Genomic DNA, 18,830 nt, shown 5'->3' with positions numbered 1-18,830 from the left:
TATTAATGCCCTCTTCAGACTAATGAAATGAATTTTACATCACCAAGAAAGCAGCTGTGATCCACTGCATCTAGTAATGAGAATTATTTGGAACGATCTGCAAACTACTGCCACTCCTAGAAACAACGTCATTGACTTCAGTACTCTCTAATTAAAATACTTTCATTCTTGGACAGAGAAGACGTATCTTGATTCAGATTCAGCTAATAGGTCTCTTTGCTCAAAACGCTGTTAGGTTTCTTGTGTTCCTGTTTTCCTAATGCTTGTACAGATCCATGGCATTTCAAACCTTTATTTAAAAATCAAAACTAACGTCTCCTCTATTTTTTTTTTCCTATTGGCAATCACATTGGGGTGGTGGTGGATTGTGGTACAATCTCAGTCAAGAGGTCCTCTCTTGTGTGGGCACTGGGATAACACTGGCCTTATACAATGGCCAAGCAAAGCAGCCTTCTGTCCTGCTGTGCTTTACAGGTAAATCCCGTGGCTTCTGCGAGGGTAGCGTCGGGGGCCGCTGCAGAGATTGGAAGAAGATCCGCCGGGAATGGGAGGGAAGACGCGGAGAAGGTGGAGAATAGGAATCATGTGTGTTCCTCGAGTGTACAACCCACATTTGAGTGACAAATGACGAAGACAGTCGATAAAAACAACTAAGCGCAAAGCCGACTGATCCATCTCCCTCTCTGTGCGTGTGCCTTTTCAACTAACTTTGGGAACTCGTAGACCCAGCTTGGCTCCCCGCGCCGCCTCGCCTCCACTTTGGTTTCCCGCGTCCTGCCAGCCCTCTTCGGTGCCTCCTCTTCCTACCGGGCAAGGATGGAGGATCTCTTTAGACCCTCAATTCCGCCGCCGGCGCCCAACCTCTCCGTGCCCATCCTGCTGGGCTGGGGTCTCAACCTGACTTTGGGGCAGGGAGCCCCCGCCCCGGGGCCGCCCAGCCGCCGCGTCCGCCTGGTGTTCCTGGGGGTCATCCTAGTGGTGGCGGTGGCTGGCAACGCCACTGTGCTGTGCCGCCTGTGCGGCGGCGGCGGGCCCTGGGCAGGCCCCAAGCGTCGCAAGATGGACTTCCTGCTGGTGCAGCTGGCCCTGGCGGACCTGTACGCGTGCGGGGGCACGGCGCTGTCGCAGCTGGCCTGGGAACTGCTGGGCGAGCCCCGCGCGGGCACGGGCGACCTGGCGTGCCGCTTCCTGCAGCTGCTGCAGGCTTCGGGGCGGGGCGCCTCGGCCCACCTCGTGGTGCTCATCGCCCTCGAGCGCCATCGCGCCATGCATCGACCGCACGCGCGGCCGCTGCCCGCGCGCGCCCTCGCCGCCCTGGGCTGGCTGTTGGCGCTGCTGCTGGCGCTACCCCCCGCCTTCGTGGTGCGCGGGGGATCCCCCTCGCCGCTGCAGCCTCTGCAGCCGCCGCTGCAGTCACCGCAGCCCGGCGCGCCCCCGGCCGCCCGCGCCTGGCCAGGGGAGCGTCGCTGCCGTGGGATCTTTGCGTCCCTGCCACGCTGGCACCTGCAGGTCTACGCGCTCTACGAGTCCGTCGCGGGCTTCGCAGCGCCTGTCGTGGTCCTGGGCGTCGCTTGCGGACACCTACTCTCCGTCTGGTGGCGGCGCCGGCCGCAGGCCCCTGCAGCTGCAGCGCCCTGGTGGGCGAGTCCTGGCCAAGCCCCCGCGCCCAGCGCGCTGCCCCGCGCCAAGGTGCAGAGCCTGAAGATAAGCCTGCTGCTGGCGCTGCTGTTCGTGGGCTGCGAGCTCCCCTACTTTGCCGCCCGGCTGGCGAACGCGTTGTCGTCCGGGCCAGCGGGAGACTGGGAGGCAGAGGGCCTGTCGGCGGCGCTGCGCGTCGTGGGGATGGTCAACAGCGCTCTCAATCCCTTCGTCTACCTCTTCTTCCAGGCGGGCGACGGCTGGCTCCGGCGACGACTGTGGAGGCGACTGGGCTCGCTCTGCTGCGCGCTGCAGGGAGGCGCGGAGGATGATGAGGGGCCCAGGGGCCACCAGGCGCTCTACCGCCAACGCTGGCCCCATCCTCATTATCACCATCCTCGGCGGGAACTGCTAGCCGATGGCGGCTTGCGCCCACCCCCTCCGCGCCCCAGACCCCTGCCCTGCTCCTGCGAAAGCGCCTTCTAGGTGCTTGATGGTCAGAGACGACGGGTCAACTATCGCTGAGACACAACCTCCAGGGAACTCGAGGCCTGCCAGGTTCTGTCCAGATCACAAGGGGCAGGAGAGTCTGTGAGAGTGACACTGAAGTTGTCCCCTTCCTCCACTCTCCTATTCCCTTCTGATGTTTACATTTCCCTAGGCTCTTCCAGTTTCTTTTCTTCCCTACAGTTTCTCTCACATCTCCCCATTTGGAGACAGCGAGCCACTGGGAAGTTGTAAAAACAAAGACAGTTATTTTTGCAGTTTTCTTTCACGCATTTGTAGTGCTCTGGATAAGACTAACTTATTTTTGCTAAATTACCCAACTTTTATTATTTGCTGTGTTATCATCTGTACTTACTTATTTTGAATCGTGCTTAAATCAAATGTACCTTCAGCACCTGAAAATTTGCCTTTTCTTTCCAGGAGGAAAAGCCCCACATTGCTCTCCCTGGGGAGTCTGAGAATTATACCAGTGCTGTCAGAAATGTAATCATCCTGTCATTTCAGAATCACAGAGTATTTGTAAAATAAAAACCTTTCCCACGGAGCAATTGGGACTTTTTTTTTTTTTTTTAAACATGGTAATGTATTTTCTCAGAAGAAAATCAGTGTGGCCTTTATTTCCAGTCTAGTTTCCACTTCAACAGAAGCCGAGGTTGTAGGAAGGAAACATAAAAACATAAAAGCTTTCAGATATACTTGGTTTTCATAGGAAATCGTCCTTGTTCCCCCAGCAGCCTCTAAAGCTGTAATGCCCAGATGGAGCTTCTGGGTACAAAGTCCCCAGCAAACCAGAGAAGGGAAGCTTCAAGGTGGTACATATGGGTGGGGGTCAATGTCCCAGATGGAGCCTCAAGGAGATTTGCAGCTAGGAAGGAAGGAAGTCAAAATCTCAAATGCTACATGCGTATATAAAACTCTCTTGTTTAAAAAAAAAAAAAATGAACTCAATGCCTATTGGTGTGAATTGCTGAGAACAAGGTCAAGGAGGTGATTTGATCAGTAACTATAGGGTCCAGCCCCATAGGGTTCTGTGAGTCCCTCCCTGCTGGTGCAGAGACGAGAAATTGTAGAAATAAAAGACTCAGACACAGAGATAGGGAAAAGAGAGTTTGGGCTCGGGGGTCCACTGCTAACCAAGATGCGGAGTCCTGCAGTGGCACGGAGTGTCCACGCACTCTGACTTTTACTGAGTACAAAGCAGTGGGCAGGGAAGGTAGGGGTAATGGTGGTCAGTGATAGGGTCCGGTAAATCACGGGTCTTAGAGATAGAGGCCCAGGACTTTCAAGCAGCAGAGATGGGGAGAAAACCTAATGTGTCAGCGCTCTTTGCATATTTGTTAGAAATGTCAAGGACATTAATTAATTCTTATCTTCTGAGAAAAAGAGAAACCAGGTGCAGAAGCAGAGCGTCAAAGTGAACATGCAACGTGACCACTGAAGCACAGCATCACGTAGAGACAGTTAAGCCCCCAGATGTCTGCCTGTCTCCCTGACAGCTGTCAGGCCTTGCCACAAAAGCTTAGAGAAGCGGAGTTTTCTCCTAACTTCCCTAGGAAGGTGAGGTCTTGGCCATTTTGGACATCTCCTTCCCTAGCTGGCTAAACAGTGGGCGCTTTCACAGCACTGGCGCTGCTGCACAGCCAAGGTGCCCTCCAGCAGCCCTTATGCGGGCGTGACAGAGGGCTAAGAGCATCTTGCCTTAGGATCACTTTGTTCACGTTGTCACCTCAGTTCCATGCTTCATAACCCAATAGTCATCAGTAAAATTAAAGGTTATATTGAGTATGTATCTTTATGATTATAAGTGAGTAACTGTAAGATTATATATGATTATATAAATGAATAACTATGTGCCTACATTTCTAATTCTTTTCTAAATCAATATTTATATGGGAACAGGCTGAGGCTTCAGACCCTTGCCACAGCACTTGTGGGGTTCCCCCCCACAAGTAACCTCTTCCTCTCAACTGTTCTTGATTCTAGACAGAAGTGGCAGCACTTATGAACAATATATCCATGTGCTTATCAGTGACTTTTACGTGAGGACCTAAAGCTTTCCATCACAGTGTTTCTTATTCGTGCACAAATGCAGGTCTAAGATGCAGAAAGGGCAAATGATTGTTTAAAGCTATTTGTAGAGCCAGTGCTGTCTGAGGGCTATTTTGTTCACTAATATATTCCAAATGCTTAAGCAATGCTTGACATGTAGTAGGCTCTCAATATATATTTGTTGAATGATTCATCATATAAGTCAGAAAGAGATAGAATAGATAAGAGATATATGAAAGGAAATCTTTACTAAGCTTGGTTTACCTTCCTCCAAAATTTTGACAACAGATGTTACAGAGTTATAGGTTTTCCTTCCCCTCTTTGCTCCTCCTTACCCTAATGAGGATGCAATGATCTGCAAAATACCAGGAATAAATCAGACAAAGAGAGGATACAGTTGTCTTCATGAACTCAAGTCTGGATTATAGCATTATTTACTCATTAATAAACATTTATTACCTGCTTATATTAAGCCTGTTATTAAGCTAGGCATTGGAGATGCTAAGATGAATAAGGCACATTTTCCCCTCAAAAACATTATAGTCAAATGTAGGAAACGATTTGACAATTACACTGCAGCATCACCTGTGTTGCAACAGGGGATTCCAGTCAGTGTACTGGAAGCACTGAAGAGAATCTGACAATCTTGGGGGACTATGCGGGGACACTAGGAAAGACTCACCAAAAGAAGCTATTGAAGACTGTTTTGGGGCGACCCTTCAGGTCAGGAAGGGTGTTCTAGGCAATGGGAATAGCACTGTAAAGCGTAGGGGAGACAGAACATAGCATAGTCAAGTAATGACAGTAGCTTTAGGGTGTGTTTGGGGCCTGACCTAATGAGATATGTGGTCGGAGAAATTCAGCCTGGACCCAGTGAAGACAAGTTGGTGTGCTAAGCCGAGAAAAAAAAAAAAAAAAAAAAAAAAAAAAAACCTTTCAAGAATTTAATCAGAGTTCTAATATGAGCAATTTTGAATTTTACAAAGATCATCTCAATGATGGCATGAAGGATCAACAAATGAAAGGGTGAGAGAGAATTATTAGAGGCAGAAATCAAGGCAGCATCAGAGTCTTCAAAATATGATTCCTAATGTTGGACCACTTCATATGCTCTCAACTGAGATAATAAATTTAAAGCAGCTGAGCCACGTTTTCTGTTTTCTGCAGTTGAGACTACCCTAACAGAACTGACTCAGCTGGCTACAATTTATTATTTCATATGGCAGTAAGTCCAGTGGTAGGGCTGGCCAGGGTTGGTTAAGTAAGTAGCTCAACTCCCTAATCAAGGGCTGTGATGGTTAATTTTATGTGTCAACTTGACTGGGTTAAGGGATGCTCAAATAGCTGGTAAAACATCATTTTTGAGTGTGCCTATGAGGGCGTTTCCGGAAGAAATTAACATTCGAATCAGTAGACTGAGTGAAGATCGATCCTCACCAGAGTTGGCAGGCATCATCCAGCCTGTTGAGGGCCCACCCAAATAGCACAAAAAGACAGAGGAAAGGCGAATCCTCTCTTTCTCTCTCTTCTTGGGCTGGGACACCCATCTTCTCTTGCCTTTGGACAGTTCGCTCCTTTTCTTGGGTCTTCAAACTCCAGGATTTATACCAGCAACACAAACCCCACAGCCCCATTCTCAGGCCTTCAGACTCAGACTAAATTTTACCACCAGCTTTCTCGGTTCTCCAGCTGGCAGACAGCATATGGTAGAACCTTTTGGTCTTCATGGTCACATGAGCCAATTTCCACAATACATCTCTCCTCTTGTACATCTATATACATGCTATTGGTTCTATTTCTCTGGAGCAGCCTCACTCATCCAAGGACTCTGATCCTTTTCTTCTTTCCAATCTGCCATTTTGAGTTGTGAACTTGATACTCAGGCCAGTTCCCCTTTAGGTCACAAAATGGCTACTGCAATTCCAGGCATCACATTCAAATGTAACAGTGCCCAGAAGAAGAAGGATTTCTCTTTCTTGTACCCTTTATAGAAATGAAAAAACATGTCTCAGAAGTCCCCAACAGACTCTCCTAAATGGCTCATTTGCCAGAACTATATCACATGTCCATCATTGCAAGAGAAATGGGGCCACCATGATTGGCTTGAACATGGAACTGAGTATATGAATTGTATAGAGGGAAGGATGAGAAAACAGGCTCTACTGTAAAGAAAGAAGAGAAAATCCTTGTTAAAAATGCAAGACTAAAATTTTAAATTATTTAAAACGTGTTATCTAGATTGGTTTTTACAATACAATGGAGTATTCAGCTGATTGCTCCTAGAAATTTTGAGAATTCTTCATCTGGGTTGGAAATACAGAATACCAACTCAAGAAGTTAATTTGAAATACAATTAAACTACTGTTTTTCTAGATTTTATATAGTTAAGCCAATTTATATGGAAATGCTTCTCTACCATAAGTAAGAAACTTCCTCTAAGTTTAACCAAATCTGAAACTTGAATATATATCTAGATGACTTGGTTCCCATCCCTGGAGGCATTTGTAGGTTAGGAAACTTGAGGCATTCCCTCAGGATGGCCATCCTACTGATGTTGACCCTAGGAATCTGCATTTCTACAGGTAACCCAGAGATTCAGCTGTGTCCTAGTCAAGGAGACCCCTGAAGGTTATTCAGATTTAGAATCTCGCTAGGTAGAACATACTATTCACATCACACAGCAAAGGCAAATACAAGGTTGACCCTGAAACTGCCCTCTTTTCTGGGTTATCACACAAATGGGAAATGACTAGAAGAGAAACCAGATCTACATCCTTGCAGTTTGGAAGAAATCAAAGTTGCCCTATAAAATAAACTATTCCTCTATTCTGTATATTTTTTGGAGTTAGATTTTAACCAAACTACTGCACACAGGACTTCAGGGAGCACTTTCCTTATAGATAAGATGTGAACATCACCAGCAGAGTTGAGCAATGTGGTGGTCCTGATTTTATTGAACTTTAAAGACTAAATGCAAAGAATTCTATATCTTTGAAAAAACTCAGTAACATACAGTCAAAATAAGTAAATATGATGTAATTTTAAATGGGAAGAATGCATAAAACATCCAGGAGTTTAAATAAACCACACTAGTGATTAGCTATAAACAATATACAAAAAATAGAATCATCTGGCTCATTTGTGGAGGAAAGATTTAAAGCATTTTTTTCTAAGGGATATCCTAAGAAACACAAATGATGTTAGAAAATTTGAGGAATTTCCCTTCTATTCCTAAAAATGTTCTGACTTGTTCAAAGGGAAAATATTATAATAAAAATGAATGGCCTTGTTAAATTAAAAAGATATTTTGCTGAGTTGGAAGGCAATATAATATAGTGAAAAGAGTCGAATATTCAGAGTCTACAAACCTGAACTTGACTTTCATCTCTACAGTTAGTAGCTGTGTGACTTTAGGTGGTTTGCTGAATATTTTTGAGTCTTGGTTTTCTCATCAAGAAAATAAAAGTTAATACTTTGTCCTTTGTAGGATAATGTATGTAAAATACTTGATTGGGTTAAGGTGGGGGGAATCTTGGTTTGTTTCTTCAGATTCCCTCACTACATGATAGCTATGGTTACTTTCTAACACTGGGCTATGAGGGATAAAAGTCCAGTTTAATAATATTACATGAAGAAAAACAATAGATCTTAGAGAATTGTCACAGAAGATTAATGCAGCAATGGTAGTATTTAAAAGTAGGGAGCTGGGCTTCACAGAAGGAATAGCAGGCATTGTTCATTGCCTTCCTAGCATTTATTTCTCCTTTTCTGACAATTCTCAGATTCTTCTTAGAATGTCTATACCTTCTATAAACAGTCAGCACTTTGAGAAAACCCCAGTCCTCCCCAACTCCAAGACCGTGACTTGATTAGTCTATGCCATTGGAGTATTTCATCCCTCTCACCACCATATGTTGCTCAGGAACGGTCATGGGATGCAATGAAGGCCAATGAAAGTAAGGGAGGATTTTCAGGGAATCTAGGAAGGAACCTCTTATCTCTTCTAGGAAAGCCATAGAACTTAGCATGTTCAATGGCTCTCCACATTAAAGGTAAATGAGGGAGCATGTAACCCTAATGGCTGCTGGCAGCTACTTCTCACCAAGAGGGAAGGCAGCCACAAAATGAAGTCAACATTGTGGATATGGCAGAGTAGAGAGATGAAAAGAACTTAGGTCCTTAATGACCTCACTGTGTTGACAGACCAAACACCACTGAAGCCGGGCTATTGGATGTCCAACGAAATAAGCCAATACAAGTTCTTATTGATTAAAGCAGTTGAGTTGAATTTTTTTGTTATTTGCAGCACCAAGCAATCTCTAACTGAAGTAGAAGCTTGGCAAGGAAAAGAGTGTCCCATTTTAGCCTATTGCATAATGGCTTATGTTCTTATCAGAAAAATAGGAATATTCTAAGTGTACTTTTATTTAGTCCATCAACCAGTATGTACTGAGGCACTGCACTGGACATTGTATTGGGCACAATCAGGCAAATCAGAGAAAAGCAGAGTTATAACTTTCACATTTTAAAAACTATGTATTCTACAAAGAACCATTATTTTTATGGTAGCACTTTGTTGAGAAACCTCAATCTACAATTATTATTATTTTTAGAGACAGGGTCTCACTCTGTCACTCAGGCTGGAGTGTGGTGGGGCAATCATAGCACACTTCTGCCTTGAACTCCTGGGCTCAAGCAATGCTTCAGCCTCAGCCTCCTGAGTACCTGGGATTGCAAGCATGAACCACTGTGCCTGGCTTCAACCTACAATTATTAATGTTACAGAACGTTATTTGCAAACTCTTTTATTGGTAATGTTATTAACCTATTAATTCAATCGAGTCATTTGATGTTTATAAAGATTCATCCTATGCAAAGTACTATAGGAACTTTATTACATATATAAATATATATCACTTACCACAGATATATGTTTCATTTAAAATGCAGCTTTTGAATGAAAACTTAGGACTAACTATTGTTATTATGCTGCCCTTTTCCATGGGTAGATTGGAAAGTGACAATAACAAAATGTGATGGGGTAGTGTATTAGTTCATTCTCATATGCTATAAATAAATACCTGAGGCTTCATAATTGATAAAGAAAAGAGGTTTCATTGCCTCACAGTTCTGCAGGCTATACAGAAAGCACAATGGCTTCTTCTTCTGGGGAAATCTCAGGAAACTTACAATCATTGAAGAAGGCAAAGGAGAAGCAGTTACATCTTACATGACTGGAGCTCGAGCAAGAGAGAGAGTGGGGGAGGTGCTGCACACTTTTAAACAACCAGATTGCATGAGAACTCATTCACTGCACAGTACCAACGGGGGATGGTACTAAATCATTCATGAGAACTCTGCCCCCATGATCTAATAACCTCCCACCAGGCCTCACCTCCAACATTGAGAAATACAATCCAACATGAGATTTGGTGGAAACACAGATACAAACTGTATCATTCCACCCCTGTCCCCTCCAAATCTTACGTCTTTCTCACATTGGAAAATACAATCATGCCTTCCCAACAGTCCCCCAAAGTCCTAACGCATTCAAGCATTAACTCAAAAGTCAAAAGTCTCATCTGAGATAAGGCAAGTTCCTTCTGCCTAATTTAAAACTGACACTCTGACATCATGATTAAAAGAACTAGAGATGCAAGATCAAACAAATTCAAAAGCTAGCAGAATACAAGAAATAACTAAGATCAGAGCAGAACTGAAGGAGATACAGACACAAAAAACGCTTCAAAAAAACCAGTGAATCCAGGATCTGGTTTTTGAAAAGATCAACGAAATAGATAGACCTCTAGCCAGACTAATAAAGAAGAAAAGAGAGAAGAATCAAATAGATGCAGTAAAAAATGATAAAGGGGATATCACCACCAATCCCACAGAAATACGAACTACTATCAGAGAATACTACAAATACCTCTATGCACATAAACCAGTAAATCTAGAAGAAATGGATAAATTCCTGGACACTTTACACCCTCCCAAGATTAAACCAGGAAGAAGTTGAATACCTGAACAGACCAATAACAAGGTCTGAAATTGAGGCAGCACAATTAATAGCCAACCAACCAAAAAAAGTCCAGAACCAGATGGGTTCACAGCCAAATTCTACCAGAGGTACAAAGAGGAGCTGGTACCATTTCTTCTGAAAACCATTCCAAGCAACATAAAAAGAAGGAATCCTCCCTAACTCATTTTATGAAACCAACATCACCCTGATAACAAAACCTGGGAGAGACACAACTAAAACAGAAAATTTCAGGTCAATATCCATGATGAACATTGATGTGGAAATCCTCAATAAAATACTGGCAAACTGAATCTAACAGCACATCAAAAGCCTTATCCATCAAAATCAAGTCGGCTTCATTCCTGGGATGCAAGGTTCGTTCAAAATATGCAAATCTATAAACATAATCCATCACATACATAGAACCAAAGACAAAAACTACATGATTATCTCAATAGATGCAGAGAAGGCCTTCGACAAAATTTAACAGCCCTTTATGCTAAAAACTCTAAATAAACTAGGTATCGATAGAACGTATCTCAAAATAATAAGAGCTATTTATGACCAAACCACAGCCAATATCATATGGAATGGGCAAAAACTGAAAGCATTCCCTTGAAAACTGGCAGAAGAGAAGGATGCCTTCTCTCATCACTCCTATTCAACAAAGTATTGGAAGTCTGACCAGGGATATCAGGCAATACAAAGAAGCAAAGTGTATTCAATTAGGAAAAGAGGAAGTCAAATTGTCTCTATTTGCAGATGACATGATTATATGTTTAGAAGACCCCATCACCTCAGCCCAAAAATCTCCTTAAGCTGTTAGTCAAATTCAGCAAAGTCTCAGGATAAAAAACCAACGTGCAAGAATCACAAGCCTTCCTATACACCAGTAATAGACAAACAGAGGGTCAAATCATGAGTGAACTCCCATTCACAACTGCTATGAAGAGAATAAAATACCTAGGAATACAATTAACAAGGGATGTGAAGGACCTCTTCAAGGAGAACTATAAACCACTGCTCAAGAAAATAAGAGAGGACAGAAACAGATGGAAAAACATTCCATGCTCATGGTTAGGAAGAACCGATATAATGAAAATGGCCATATGGCCCAAAGTAATTTATAGATTCAATGCTATCCACATCAAGCTACCATTGACTTTCTGTGCAGAATTGGAAAAAAACACCTTAAATTTCATGTGGAACCAGAAAAGAGCCTGCATAGCCAACACAATCCTAAGTGAAAAAAACAAAGCTGGAGGCATCACACTACCTGACTTCAAACTATACTACAAGGCTACAGTAATCAAAACAGCATGGTACTGGTATCAAAACAGCATGGTACTGGTACCAAAAGAAAGATATAGACGAATGGAACAGAACAGAGGCCTCAGAAGGAACGCCACATATCTACAACCGTCTGATCTTTGACAAATCTGACAAAAACAAGCAATGGGGAAAGGATTCCCTATTTAATAAATGGTATTGAGAAAACTGGCTAGCCATATGCAGAAAGCTGAAGCTGGATTCCTTCCTTACACCTTATACAAAAATTAACTCTGGATGGATTAAAGATTTAAACATAAGACCTAACACCATAAAAACCCTAGAAGAAAACCTAGGCAATACCATTCAGGACATAGGCATGTGCAAGGACTTTTATACTAAAACACCAAAAGCAATGGCACCAGAAGTCAAAATAGACAAATGGGATCTAATTAAACTAAAGAGCTTCTGCACAACAAAAGAAACTACCATTAGAGTGAACTGGCAACCAACAGAATGGGAAAAAATTTTTTGCAATCTACCCATTTGACAAAGGGCTAATACACAGAATGTACAAAGAACTTAAACAAATTTACAAGAAAAAGACAACTCCATCAAAAAGTGGGCAAAGGATATGAACAGACACTTTTCAAAAGAAGACATTTATGCAGCCAACAAATATATGAAAAAAAGCTGATCATCACTGGTCATTAGATAAATGCAAATTAAAACCACACTGAGACACTATCTCACACCAGTTAGAATGGCAATCATTAAAAAGTCAGGAAACAACAGATGCTGGAGAGAATGTGGAGAAATAGGAATGCTTTTACACTGTTGGTGGGAGTGTAAATTAGTTCAACCATTGTGGAAGACAGTATGGCAATTCCTTAAGAATCTAGAAATATAAATACCATTTGACCCAGCAATTCCATTACTGGGTACATACCCAAAGGATTATAAATCATTCTATTACAAAGACACATGTACATGTATGTTTATTGTGGCACTGTTTGCAATAGCAAAGACTTGGAACCAACTCAAATGTCTATCAATGATAGACTGGATAAAGAAAACGTGGCAGGCCGGGCGTGGTGGCTCAAGCCTGTAATCCCAGCACTTTGGGAGGCCGAGGCGGGTGGATCACGAGGTCGAGAGATCAAGACCATCCTGGTCAACATGGTGAAACCCCGACTCTACTAAAACTACAAAAAATTAGCTGGGCATGGTGGCGCGTGCCTGTAGTCCCAGCTACTCAGGAGGCTGAGGCAGGAGAATTGCCTGAACCCAGGAGGCGGAGGTTGCGGTGAGCCGAGATCGCGCCATTGCACTCCAGCCTGGGTAACAAGAGCGAAACTCCGTCTCAAAAAAAAAAAAAAAAAAAAAAAAAGAAAACGTGGCACATATACACCACGGAATACTATGCAGCCATAAAAAGGATAAGTTCATGTCCTTTGCAGGGACATGGATGAAGCTGGAAACCATCATTCCCAGCAAGCTGACACAAGAACAGAAAACCAAACACCAAATATTCTCACTCATAAGTGGGTTTGAACAATGAGAACACATGGACAGAAGGAGGGGAACATCATACACCAAAGCCTGTCGGGGGTTTGGGGTTAGGGGAGGGATAGTAGGGGTGGGGGTTAGGGTAGGGATAGCATGAGGAGAAATACCTAATGTAGATGAACGGGTGATGGATGCAGCAAACCACCATGGCACACGTACGCCTATGTAACAAACCTGCACATTCTGCGCATGTACCCCAGAACTTGAAGCATAATAAAAAGTAATAATAGTAATTTCTTTGCTTTGCTTCTGCATTTACCCTATAAAGTGATTCCCCTTAAATCCCTTCAGAAGAGCCTTGAGGCACTGCCAGTTTGGAGCTGCCTGACTCATGAATCACTGTCTGCCCAAATAAACTTTAAAACTGTAAATATCTTCTAACATAATCCTAATAGCTTAAATTTGTTAAATGATTTCTATGAAGCTGGTATAAGCTTGGCATTTACAACCATTAACTAACTTAATCTTCGTAACAACCTGAAAGGTGTGTATCATAATCATCTCCAGTTTACATATAAGGATACAGATAAACAAATAGGGCTGAAGATAACTTGCTCAGTCTGGGTCATGTGCTTCCCCATCCTACTCTGAAAAGATATAGCCAAGAAGTCAATTGTATCTTAAGGTGTAGGTCTTGCTTTACAACACTGTAAGTCTGTTAAAGTCTCAGCCAGGACACACAGTGGGAGAGTATTTGGATAAAACATGGCTACCTGAAGAGCAAAATGCATTTTAGAAAAACAGTATACAATTATGTTAAGAATTTTTATCATTTCAACCCCCAAACAATCCAAGTAAATGATTCATTTGCTGGAAATGGAGAAGAATGTCAGCGGTCCACCAAAATCCATTATCCCTTTCTTATGCTTAAATAAGTCTGCTTGGCCTAGAGACTACATTTCCCAGCCTACATTTTGCTTAGCTATAGCTTCATGGCTCAGTTCTCAGAAATGGGATATGAGCAAAAGTGACCTGTGTGTCTTCCTGGCTTGGACTCCTCCATGTTTTCTTTCCCTTTGCTGTTGGCCAGAACACATGCTGTGATAGTCACACAACGTGGCAGCAACTCGGATTCAACTGTGCAGATGAGGACAGTGTGCTAGTGCTAGAGTAGCAGCCAGGCAGACAAGAACAGGGCAGGAGAGGCCCCACTGCCAGGAATGTCAGGTGACAATCAGATGATAGGTAGTTGTTAAGTTGTCTCTCTAAAATAATAATTGGAAACAACCACCAGGGAAAGGCAGTCTCCTAGTAGATAGAAAACACCTGAAACTGGTGATCAGCAGCTTCCTGAAAAAGTTCTCAGGAGTTGGGCAAGTGGGCTCAGGCACATGCACTAAGACAAAATAGGGAGTTGAACTGCTATATGACCTTCCTCTAGGAATACTTGACTGGTATGGGAAAAATGCCTCAAATGAGCATGTGCACAACTTCAGTAAACACACTGCACATGCTGACAGCTTGCCGCAAGGAAAAAATCAAGGGAGAAGAAATGCAAACCTCAGGACCATGACAATGTATAGAAGCTCTGAGTCAACTGTTGAACGCATTTGGATCTCTCAAATTGCCCACTCAGCCCTTTTCCAAGTGTACTTTACTTCCTTTTGTTCCCGCTCTGAAACTTTTTAATAAACTTTCATTCCTGCTTTAAAATTAAATTTCTCTCAGCCTCTCACTCTGCCTTATGCCCCTTGGCAGAATTCTTTCCTTTAAGGAGGCAAGAATTGACTTGCTGTAGATCCATACAGATTTGCCACTGCTAACACTGGGAGCTAGCAGAGTAACAACATGAAAGGATTCTGGATTACTCCAGGATTTTGTAAGGTGGAGACAGTCTGAACTGGCAAGACTACATGAGACAGAAATGCTTTTATATCTTCTTTAAGCCACTGACTTCTGTGGGTCTCTTTGTTACAACATATTTACCTTTTCTTTCTTTTTTTTTTTTTTTTTTCCTCTCTGAGACAGTGTTGGCTTAGGGGAGAGTACAGTGGCACCATCTGAGCTCACTGCAGCCTCAACTTCCCAGGCTCAGGTGATTCTCCTGCCTTAGCCTCCCAAGTAGCTGGAACTATAGTCATATGCCACCATGACCAGCTAATTTTTGTATTTTTTTGTAGAGGGAGTTTTGCCATGTTGTCCAGGCTGGTCTCAGCCTCTGGGCTCAAGCAATCCTCCCTCCTCAACCTTCCAAAGTGCTAGGATTACAGGCATGAGCCACCATGCCAGTCCTTAGATTAGCCTTCATCTCAAATAATATTCTAAGGTGTTAAATTCAGCAAGTGTATTGATTTGTTCCTCAGTGTTTTATTCCAGGGACCCTGTGTGTTTCCAGGGCAGGTTGGTGGGAATTCAGGTGGACCCTTGTCTACAATGTGAAATTCCTCAGAGGTGAGGTTGGCTGTATCCAAATCATGCCTGTGGGATATATCTTATATTTGCCCCCAAGGAATTTATTTAACCTCAGGAGACACCTTTTTTTTTTCATCTAAAACCTGGGAATATTAAAGAAACCTCATGTGTACAGATATCAGTTCAGGAGCAGGCATCAGAAATGTGTCAGGCTCTCTATTGCCCATGTTAACAGCCATTACTCTCCTGCCCTGCTAACGAACCCTGGTTTTATTCAGGATCAACCTTTTCCAGCTGTCTGTTGTGTAGCACAGTATCCCAAACCTTTTGGTATAAAATTACCACCATTTTATTATGCCCATGGATTCTGTGGAGGAGTTCATATGGAGTACAGCAGATTGGCTTGTTTTTGTGCCATGATACATGGACTCTTGGCAGGGAAGACTGAAATGGTTGTGGCAGGAATCACCTAGGAGCTTCTTCACTCATATGTCTGGTGCCTGGGCTGGGCTATTCAAAGGCTGGGCTTATCAGGAGCTATTGACCAGAACACCTCCACATGGAAGTCCATGTGGCCTTGGAGGAGTCAAACTTCTAAGTTCCCAAGAGCAAGTATCCTAGGGAACAAGTTAGAAGCTGCCTGGCTTTATATCACCTTGACTTAGAAGTCACCTGGCATTACCTCTTCTGTACTCTTGGTTGAAGTAATTACAAATCAGCCCAGACTCAAAGGCAGGGAACATACACCCTACCTTCTTATAGAAGGAGTGTCAAAGAATTTGCTGTCATAGGTTAACGCTACCACATCAAACCTTAGAATTAAAATGCTTATTTAAAAAGTAATTCCTGACCATCTCTTCTCACCTTGAGAGTGCAAACAGTTTTTACTGAAGATTTCAAATATGGTAGACAGGACTGAAGGACTGCCAAGGGGCACTCTTCCAGGGCTTATTTGCATAAGGGACCTTCAGGTCAAGATTTCATCCTAAGGGAAAAGAAAATAGAGACAGGTAAGACAAGGACCCAAGGTTAGAGGAATAAGTGAGTCTAAATCAGTTCTATGTCTGTTGGTCAAATTGTGCCCATCCAGATCCATCAGTGTTTTAGTAAAATATCTACAGAACCCCAGGACAACAGTATTAGAGACACACAAGCCATCACACATGTGATACTACCTGCATTTATCAAGCTATCTTTGGAGGAATTTAAAGAAATGCTAGTATTCCCTGAGTGGTGAATTTGGGCTGAAATGACTAACTAGATGCTTTAATACAATAAGTTTTTGCAGCCAGACTTACAGAGCTGAGGAAACACAGATTACGGCTAAAATTTATATCGTGAAGTACAAAAATCAGGATATTTTATCCTATAAACAGCTGCAAAATTTCATAAAGATTACATGGGCAGTTATAATAATAATGAAAGAACAGTGGTCATATTAATTACAGCTCTTAATTCTATGATTTCATCAAAATGATTAGGAAAATGCTCTTTTAAATGTTTTCACTATTACCATCACTGTTATTTGGCTATTTGAAGAAACAGTGCTTTTTTTTAAGTCACAAAAAATACTGATATTGATACATTCAAATTTTATTTTGAAATTGGAAATTTCAAATTCAGTGACTTTTTTAAAAATCAAGAAATAGAGATGGAGTTTTGCATGTTGCCCAGGCTAGTCTAAGGATCCGCCTGCCTCAGCTTCCAAAAGTGCTGGGAGTACAGGCATGAGCCACCGCACCTAGCCTGTCACCCACACATGCACCATCATGTCTGGTTAATTTTCCAATTTTTATAGAGACAGAGTCTCACTGTGTTGTACAAGCTGGTCTTGAACTACTGGGTTCAAATGATCCTACCACCTCAGCCTCCCAAAGTTCTGGGATTACAGGCATGAGCCACCACACTTGGCCCAAGTTTTGTGACTCTCAAAGGGGAAAATAAAAGAGTTTTCTATCTCTTCCTAATATAATTCAGGACTTGCTTAGTTGTCATGAACAAAAGTTCAGTCAACCTGACTTCAACCAAAAGGAGATTTATAGGTTCTTGGAGTCAAAGGGTCCAAGAACATAAAATAGCTTCAGGCAAAGCTGGATCCAGTTGCAGAAAATATGTCACCAGGAATCCATTGCTCCCTATCTCTCAGGTCTCCTTTGCTCTGGCTTGGCTTCACTCTTAGACAGGCTACCTCCCTAGTGACAAAGGGGCTTCCAACAGCACATATGACCAGGTTCATGAAGCCAATAGAAAGGGAGTGCCTTGTTTCACATAATTTCAGCCAAAAGTCTAGAATCGACTGCATTGAATTGGGTGCATGGTCAGATGTGGGTTATGTGCGCACTCTTTTTATATAAAAGAGTGGGGGTAACAATGTATATGTGGTTCACTTGGACCACGTGGAAGAAGTGTTGCCCAAGAGGAATTCCCTAAAAAAACTTTACCAGAAAAAAGAGAAAGTAAATTACATTAAAGTCAACTATACATCCCCAAATCTCCACTGAAGGAAATAAAATGGTACACATTTATAAGTACTATGGATTCAGATTAAGATGATAATAATTTTATTTATCTTATTCTGCATACTTTGCATCAATTATGCCTGCAAATTTTTCTTCACACCTCTTCCTGAATGTGCTCTAAGTGATTATTATTTCATGTAGTTCTTTAAGCACAGAAGTATACAGATGATTAAATCATTAACCTGGATCATCATCCTTGAGGTTATACTAAGAGAAACGTTTTGGGAAATGCGTACTAGACATTCAGGAATCATTGTGCAAGTTCTGACCTTCATCTCTCTGGTCAATGAAGTCACACTACTATGTTAACAGCATTAGACCCGTTCTTTCTGAGTTATTGAGATACGTTTTTAAAGTACATTTCGAATTTTCAAGAAGATTTTTATTTTTCACTTAGCATTTATCATTATTGCATATTTTTAAATGTAGCTACTAAGAGCTCGCCCTAGTCCCAGAGTGTAGTCTAAGAAGCAGAAGATGCTTCAGTATTGATGTTATTACAAGGGAGAAAATGAGGTTCATAGTCAAATGTTTGGAACACTAGGTTAAATAGGCTTCTTTTTCTTCAACTTCTTATTATAATGTTACAGAAAAGCTAAAGTAACACAAAAGAACACCCACATATTAACCACTAAAATTTGGCAGTTGTTAACATTTTGCCGTCTTATATATATATATGTAGTTGCTGGTGGTGGTAAATGACTTGAAAATCAGTTGCAGACTCATGATAGCATTGCACTTTGCCTCCAAATACTTTTGCATGCATCTCCTAAGACATTCTTACATAACCACAGAAGCGTAACACTTAAGAAAATTAACAATAATTTTCTCTAATACCATCTAATACCCATTCCATGTTCAAATTTTCTCTTTTATTTTCAATATAACTTGTATAGATTTTTTTC

The 18,830-nt window shown here is 42.3% G+C and overlaps 1 protein-coding gene across 1 annotated transcript; it reads left to right on the top strand.

Annotated features, from left to right (window-relative positions):
* The first annotated feature begins 534 nt into the window (after positions 1 to 534).
* On the top strand, positions 535 to 2,689 carry GPR150 (G protein-coupled receptor 150). Its single transcript, XM_032276155.1, has one exon. The coding sequence runs from the start codon at positions 817 to 819 to the stop codon at positions 2,122 to 2,124; it is 1,308 nt and encodes a 435-aa protein (XP_032132046.1). The 5' UTR covers positions 535 to 816; the 3' UTR covers positions 2,125 to 2,689.
* Positions 2,690 to 18,830: the final 16,141 nt, after the last annotated feature.

The sequence above is a fragment of the Sapajus apella genome, unplaced genomic scaffold (genome assembly GCF_009761245.1).
Source record: "Sapajus apella isolate SASKATOON/1434 unplaced genomic scaffold, GSC_monkey_1.0 scaffold1, whole genome shotgun sequence".
NCBI lineage: Eukaryota > Metazoa > Chordata > Mammalia > Primates > Cebidae > Sapajus > Sapajus apella.
Note: the sequence above shows the minus strand (reverse complement) of the source record. Positions and strands in the feature narration are given on the sequence as shown.